This window comes from Corvus brachyrhynchos, unplaced genomic scaffold, assembly GCF_000691975.1.
Source record: "Corvus brachyrhynchos isolate BGI_N302 unplaced genomic scaffold, ASM69197v1 scaffold116, whole genome shotgun sequence".
Classification (NCBI taxonomy): domain Eukaryota; kingdom Metazoa; phylum Chordata; class Aves; order Passeriformes; family Corvidae; genus Corvus; species Corvus brachyrhynchos.
The window spans coordinates 13977977-13985490 of NW_008240221.1; the positions used below are offsets into that span (position 1 = coordinate 13977977).

Below are 7514 nucleotides of genomic sequence, written 5' to 3' on the forward strand. Positions count from 1 at the left end.
CTATGCATGAAAGAGAAGCTGCTGTAAGCTTAGCAACTAGAAATATTCTAGGAACACATGCATTCTCAGACAGGAGAGGACAAGGAATGACGGATGAAAAACTGGACATGAGCCAGCAATGTGCTCTTGCAGCCCAGATACCCAACCATGTCCTAGGCTGCTTAACAAGGAGTGTGACCAGCAGGTTGAGGGAGGTGATTCTGTCCCTCTGCTCTGCTCTGGTGAGATTCCACCTGGAGCACCGCATCCAGCTCTGGGGTTCCCAGGGCAAGAAAGATGTGGACATGCTGGAATGGGTCCAAAGGAGGGCCACAGAAATGATCAGAGGGCTGGAGCAGGTCCACTATGAGGAGAGGCTGAGACAGTTGGGGTTGTCCAGCCGTGAGAAGAGAAGGCTTGGGGAAGACCTTATTGCTGCTTTTCAATACTTAAAAGGGGCTTATAAGAAGATTTTTTATCAGGCCCTGTGGTGACAGGACAAGGGATGATGGTTTAAACTGAAAGAGGGTAGGTTTAGATTATGTATTAGGAATAAATTGTTTACTATGAGGGTAGTGAGGCACTGGAATAGATTTACCAGAGAAGCTGTGGATGCCCCAAGCCCTGGAAGTGTCCAGGATCAAGCTGGATGTCCCTGCCCTGGAAGGGAGGTTGGATTGGATGACCTTTAAGTGTCAAAACCATTCTGTGATTCTATGATTCCATGAGTAGAAGTAGGAATAGAAAAAAAAGGTTGAAATAGAAATAGGGAGAGTAAATTTCAGGAACCATGATCAAGCAAGGAAAATACATTGGTTGTAACAACAAATGAGTAACAAAAGAAACCTTAGAAATAATTGGAAACCTTGATTGTGAGGTCCAGAGGAAACACACTGCTCTTCTAAACAGAAAAGTGCAAAAAGGCTTGGTAATTTGTAGATAGAGAGCCCTACATGAGACACCAAGAAATCAAAGACAGCACGAATGCTGAGAAAGAATGGAAAGAAAGCTGGAGATGCAAAAATACTAAATAATGTGTAAAAAAAATAGTCACACAGCTCTGCTTTTGGAAACCTTAACTTGCAAACAGAGTATGCAGAGGGTTAACAACAGAAGACTTCACATGGATTGAGCAAAATATGAAAATACTAGGCTTTTTCAAAAGGCACTTCTAGGACCATGCATAAATTACCATCAGAAACAACAATTAATTGTATGGGGTTTCAGTAACTGCATTATTCTGTTGTTGTTCCAGAATTTCCTATCCACAGTGGACTTAGTTGTTAATGATTCCACAACTGAAGCTTGGAAAAACCTGAGCAAAGAGAACACACGACAAAGTTCTTTGTTACTGCAGTCAGTAGAAAATTTTTCCCTGCGCCTCCAACCAGTTAATAACACCATTCCTTCTGTCTCTGCAAACACCATTCAGCTCCAAGGGGCAGTTGTCAAGGAAAATAACAACACAGATTATAACAAGGACTTCCGCAGTGCAGAAAACCTCACAGTCAACGTGCTTATCAGTGGCACTGAAATCCAGACTCTAACCCAAAATTCAACAATTGTCAGTGTGATGTACTCAAAACTTGGATGTATTTTGCCTCAGAATAGGTTCGAATATATGAACGGTTTATTGATAACAACAACTTTGAGCAACAACAGAAGCCAGAAGTTCGATGTTAATATGACATTTGCAAAGAAAAACTTGTCTCTAAAGATGCCTAAGTGTGTCTTTTGGAACTTCACACTCAACAATCACAGGGGGGACTGGGATACTAGTGGCTGCACAACCACAGAGTCAGGAAATTATGTCATTTGCTCGTGCAATCACTTGACATCATTCTCCATCCTGATGTCTCCTGACAGATCCTCCGAGGTAAGCTTTGAAGCTTATATTTCCTATGTTGGCCTGGCCATTTCAATTGTGAGCTTGGTGGTCTGCATTATAATTGAATCCTTGGTCTGGAAGTACGTGACAAACAACACAACCTCCTACATGCGCCACGTCTGTATTCTCAACATTGCTACATCCCTGCTGATTGCTGACGTTTGGTTCATTGTCACTGCCTCCATTGATCAAAACCAGCAGAGGAGCAGAGACATCTGTATCATGGCCACCTTCTTCATCCATTTTTTCTACCTGTGTGTCTTTTTCTGGATGCTGAGCCTGGGCCTCATCCTTTTCTACAGACTGGTGTTCATCTTACACAACACGAGTAAGACTGCTCAGAAGGCGGTGGCATTCTGCCTGGGATACGTGTGCCCCTTTGTCATTGCAGTCACCACCATTGCTGTCACCCTGCCAAAGAACAATTACACGAGAAAGGATGTCTGCTGGCTCAACTGGAAGGACAGCAAAGCTCTCCTGGCCTTTGTCATACCTGCCTTAATCATTGTGGCCACGAACTTGTTCATCGCTGCAGTTGTTATAATAAAAATACTGAGGCCAACTATTGGGGATAGGTCAAGTGGGCAGGAGAGGAAATCTCTGTTTCAAATTGGCAAAAGTGTGGCTATCCTGACACCACTGTTAGGCCTCACATGGGGTTTTGGCCTTGCCACCATCATCAAAAACAGTCATCGAGCTTTCCACATCCTCTTTGCTCTGCTCAACACTTTCCAGGTGAGTTACACATAGTTTTATTTCCTCTGTTATGATTTAACATAGAGACATTATTGCAGTGCTGTGCTTGGCAGGGCATAAAAACAGCAGGGGAAAGTTCAGATTTGCTTTACACATCCTTATTCCAAAAGGGCTCTTTGGGAAACCCATTCCAGGAGTTCAGCAGTATTTCATATTCTCAACTGCCTTAACAGATGTGCCTTATAGATAAAGCTGGCCTAAAGAGAACTCCCTACTTTGTCAGTAGTTTTGGGATCAACTTCATTGCTGAATACCAGGAAAACAGTTCTGTTATGTTCAGGTAGGCAAACTTGAGCATCCCAGTTCTCACTCATAGTGCACCTGGAGGCACTGTGTTATGCTTTTGTGGGTTCAAGTATAAACAACATGAAAGTCACCAGGATCAGCTGAGCAGTACTAATGATAAAGGCAGGAACTGACAAAAAATACACCCTATTGAGTGTTTTCAGTCAGTATGACTTTTACAACTTATTTAGGTGGCCAGAACGATCCCAATACAAGGAGATTTCTTAACGACAAAACAGTTATGTGTACTCTCTCTCTTTAAAGAGAATTGTTACGAATTGCCGTTGTTAAGAATGACATCAAAACTGTGTTCCTCAAACCAAACTCACTGGCCTTTTTCTTGGAAGCTGCTAGTTTTCCTGGAGAGCATAGGTAGGACATGTCTTCCATGCACAAACATTCCTTCTTCCAAGTACATTTAGTGCTACCAAACTGTGTCACTTTGTAGACCACATAAACACGAAATTGAAATAAACCAGGCCTGGAGAACTGCCAGATCAACAGTCCACTATGTGATATGTGAAAATGGCCTATATCAAAAAGTTCAGAGTTTAAATAATACCATGGACAATGTTTGAGATAATTATGAGATATTGCAATTTAAGGTTGGTATCATCAAAATGCATATAATTATCTGTCTCCTAGGGATTTTTCATTTTGGTGTTTGGGACTCTCTGGGACAAGAAGGTAAGGATTCAAACTATTTCTTACATTATGTCAAAATATTGTTGGAATTTGAACAGAATTTCTGTATTTACTGATTGATTAATTTTTTAAACAAATAGATACAAGAAGCCCTGTTGAAGAGGAATTCATCATCCAAATGGAGTTCACAGCAATCAAAGGTTAGAACCTTGACCTAAGAATGTATTTCAGTTACTACTGAGTAGTCTAACGTTCTCCAGTGCACTTTATATTCTGCATTATTTATTAGAACAAGTCAGAGAAGACACTAACAACATAAATATGATATATCCCCTTTTTCAAAGTTCATTATTTCAACTGTAATTGGTAAAAAAATGAGAAGGAGGTTAGTGAACATTTGCTTTAAATTCCACAAAAAATAAACTAGAAAATATAACTGATACTTTTAGTTAGAAAACAGAAAATTTCTTTGGCACTATTATTTATTCACAACCTCAGAGAAATGCAATGGAGGCCTCTCAAGGAATTATTATTTCAACTTATATTTCTGCATTTATAACACCTTCCCAAAAAATGCCAGGATGTGTAAGAACCTTAGAATGGTTTGGGTTGCAAGGGACCTTTAAGATCTAGTACCAACACCCACCTCCCCTTCTTCCTGAGCTGCCAATGGTGCTGGCATCACCCTTATATGGCAATAAAGCTTGATTTTATGTTGGTATCTGAACAGAGTTTATTCAGAAGAGCCTGTACAGGTGTTGCTAAAGAACTAGGAAGCTGACTTAAAAGCAAGGATAATTAAGAAGATGAGAACATAGGCTCAAAGGAATTAAGGAGTCCCTTAGACGTGAACTGTCAGTTCAGAAGAGCAGCATTGGATCAAATCACTCCAGTTTCCACAGGAATTGCTGAAGCTGGAATGTGCCCTCAGGGATCATCTTGCACCACACTCCCATCAGAGCATGGCCAGCTAGAGCTCAGAGCTGTGTCCAGCTGGGGTTTGAGTAGCTCCAAGAATGGATACAACACAATCTCTATGTGCAGCCTTTTCCTGTGTTTGACCACCTTCACAGTGAAAAAGTTTCATCTTAAGTGGGATTTCCTGTATTTCTATTTGTTCTCAATGCCTCTTGTCCTTCCACTGGGCACCAAGGAGAAAAGTCTGGCTCTGGCTTTACTCTGTCCTGGTCAGATAGACCCCAGCATGTCCTGGCATTTGATTTGTTCCTCCCCAGGGACAGGAGGACTTGGCACTTCCCTTTGCCAAACTTCATAAGATTCCATTTCTCCAGCCTGCTGAGGTCTGAGAATGAGCAAATAAAGCAATATCAAAGTCTTTCATTAAGCTTTTTATTTGTGATTCATTTACCTTCTTTCTCTACCACCTTATGATATAGATGACAATACACAACACTGCCTAATTACCCCCACCAGGGTACAACTAACAAATGAAGAAGGACTGAACAGAAAAAGATGTGTTTTCCATACCTTTTTTTAACACATCTTTGGAAGAATCCCGTTAAATTCTCAAACCACTCCAGAACTGAAAAAACCCTTCATTTTAGCAGCAGTAAGTGCCTTCCTTCCTTTGCATCTGGACTGCACAGAGTTGTGTTCCAGTGCCCTCTACCGTGCCAAATTAAACTTGCCTCGGATTATCTCAGGCTGCTGGCCGTCAAGAACAATCCCCATTCACATAAAATCTTAGCTTTTCTGGCTACCTTAATGGCCGTACTGCCACAGATAAGAGACCAGGACCCGTTACTGCCTGTTAGAACAGACTGGAGCCTAAGCCATCTTCCCTGGCCAACAGTTAGAGACAAGCAATTTGTGCCATGTAGTTTCTTTTAAAGTTGATCTCCTTCATCACCACCATAAACATGCAAATGTGTGAACATTTGTGAGGTATCGTGTGATGCCTCATGAACATCTGACTTGGCCTTCTGTGGATTGTTTCCTCATACTACTGAAACAAAGTTTATTGGAACTTTTTTGTTTTTTCTCCCTAAATTGGGGCTACAAAGAAAGTTCTTTTGACAAAAAGCAATTTTCTCTCTTATAGTCATCCTCCCTGATCCTGGTGACGCCAATGCTTGCTATGAGCTACCCATTTTCAAGAACCTTTAACAACTTATGTGGGAAAACAGGTATGTGACACTAGATCTCCCTTACTGAAGCACAAACAAGGTTTTGCCTTCATTCTTGCTCTCAGAGTCTGTCTGTCCTGATATCCATCAATTTGTCTCTCCATGCATCCACAGATGGTTTTTAATCTTCTAATTTAAAGGAACTGCAATGAGTCTAATTGTAGCCTAATCCTAGCAGCACAATTGTCTATCTCTAAAACAATTATTGGATGTTTCACCAATTCTAAACCCCACTAACTGAGCTTTGTTTTGAGCTTAATGGCACAGTTCATCCATTATTCATGTACTCTTCATCACCTTGGAGCTGTATTTCTTCAAAGGTTCTTTGGCTGTCATTTTGTGAACGTCACCATTTCAGTTAAGACTTCCTCTTGCAAAAAGCATTTCTGGAAATAACATTTAATTTCTAAGTGTCCAATCTTTGTATCTAAACATTGTTCAGAGAAGATAGTGACACTTGGGTCTTAGTTTAGGCCCTCGTGGCCACAAGAGGGAGGGTGCTGGGATTCATCTCAGGAGCTTGTGGATGTGTTGTGTTCTGGATGTGTGCCCATACTCCAGGAGAAGCACTAAGTGCCTTCATTTGTGTGAGAAAATCATTGCCCTGTGGCACAATTGGCTGTTCAAGCTGACACATCCTGGCTGTGTCGCCAAACCCAGAGAGTTCTGTGGTTGCTGGTATTGCTATAATCCAGGTAGTGCCAGAGCTGCAGGGCAAGGCAGAGCCACCTCAGCCACCAGCACAGGTGTGACTGTCCTTTCTTTGCAGTGCCAGCATGTTCCAGACTCTCTGGCCTTGTCTAACCCCTGTGCTTTGTTTTGCAGGAAAATACAGAGTATCTTCTTCAGAGCCATCCACTTCTTCCACTGAAAATACTTCCAAGGCATATTCCTTGCTTAACTGAAGCACTGCCATTGCTAAATTGTGTGAGTCTGAAAGGACCTCTTCCAAGACACACACAAAAAGTACCTGGGAGTCACCAGGAAGCAGACTGCTTCGTTTTGACTGAACTGTGCCTTGGTGCATTCTTCTGGAATAATCATTTCTGGTTAATGTGTAAGGCAGGGAAGCTGAGAGGTGGAATTTCACAAGGTCTGCCAATCCCAGAAGAGATGACGAGGATTTGAAGGCCTTCAAGTGCAAGAAAGGACCGAGAAAGGGAGTGAAGAATTCTCAGCCCTCAAGTGGGTGCTTAGCACTATGCAGTACTGAGCCATGAATTGCAGTGCTTCACACAGTTGTTGTCCAGTGGATTTGGTATTTCTCCTATCAACTCTGTGAGTGATCCCAAAGGCCTGTGTAGATACACAAGTACCTCACAGCTTCTCTCCTGCCCTCATATTAGAGTCTAGAAAGGCCATAGTAGTCTCCACTTTCTATTTAAGACTTTCTGGAACCAAAAATTTCTAAATGAGAAGGCCCATTTCAGATCTTCACTTTTGACTTACATAAAATGAAGACCATGATGATTCCTCCGTGGTCTTCTTTCAGATGGAAAGACTGAAAGCTCCATGTGGCACTTTTTTGAAGAAAAGGAAGCTTTATGCCCTTAACAACATTTTTCTTTCCCTTGATATCTAATGTGGTAAGACAGAGATGGTTTCTGCTGTCTGCCACAGAGGGGACTGCATTTATTTAATGCATAGTAGTGTTCAGAATACAAGGAGTGCCTTGTGTAAAGTCTGTATGTTTGGGTCTTCTCTCAGAGGAGAAACACACTTGGAGGACTCAGAGAATAAACTCTGTAGTGAATATAAATCACCACATGACAGGCAGGATGAATGGTTTTATATAAATTATTGCTCTAACACTA

General features: G+C 41.6%; 1 protein-coding gene across 3 annotated transcripts in view; it reads left to right on the forward strand.

Annotated features, from left to right (window-relative positions):
* Nucleotides 1-7514, forward strand: part of ADGRF5 (adhesion G protein-coupled receptor F5) — a 47963-nt gene extending 40449 nt beyond the window's left edge. For all 3 annotated transcript variants that reach the window (XM_017745065.1, XM_008641822.2, XM_017745066.1), the window contains exons 18-22: nucleotides 1235-2602; nucleotides 3554-3595; nucleotides 3694-3753; nucleotides 5616-5700; nucleotides 6526-7514. In XM_017745065.1, coding sequence (XP_017600554.1) covers nucleotides 1235-2602; nucleotides 3554-3595; nucleotides 3694-3753; nucleotides 5616-5700; nucleotides 6526-6605 — 1635 coding nt within the window. In that variant the 3' untranslated portion in view covers nucleotides 6606-7514. The remainder of the gene's footprint in view (nucleotides 1-1234; nucleotides 2603-3553; nucleotides 3596-3693; nucleotides 3754-5615; nucleotides 5701-6525) is intronic.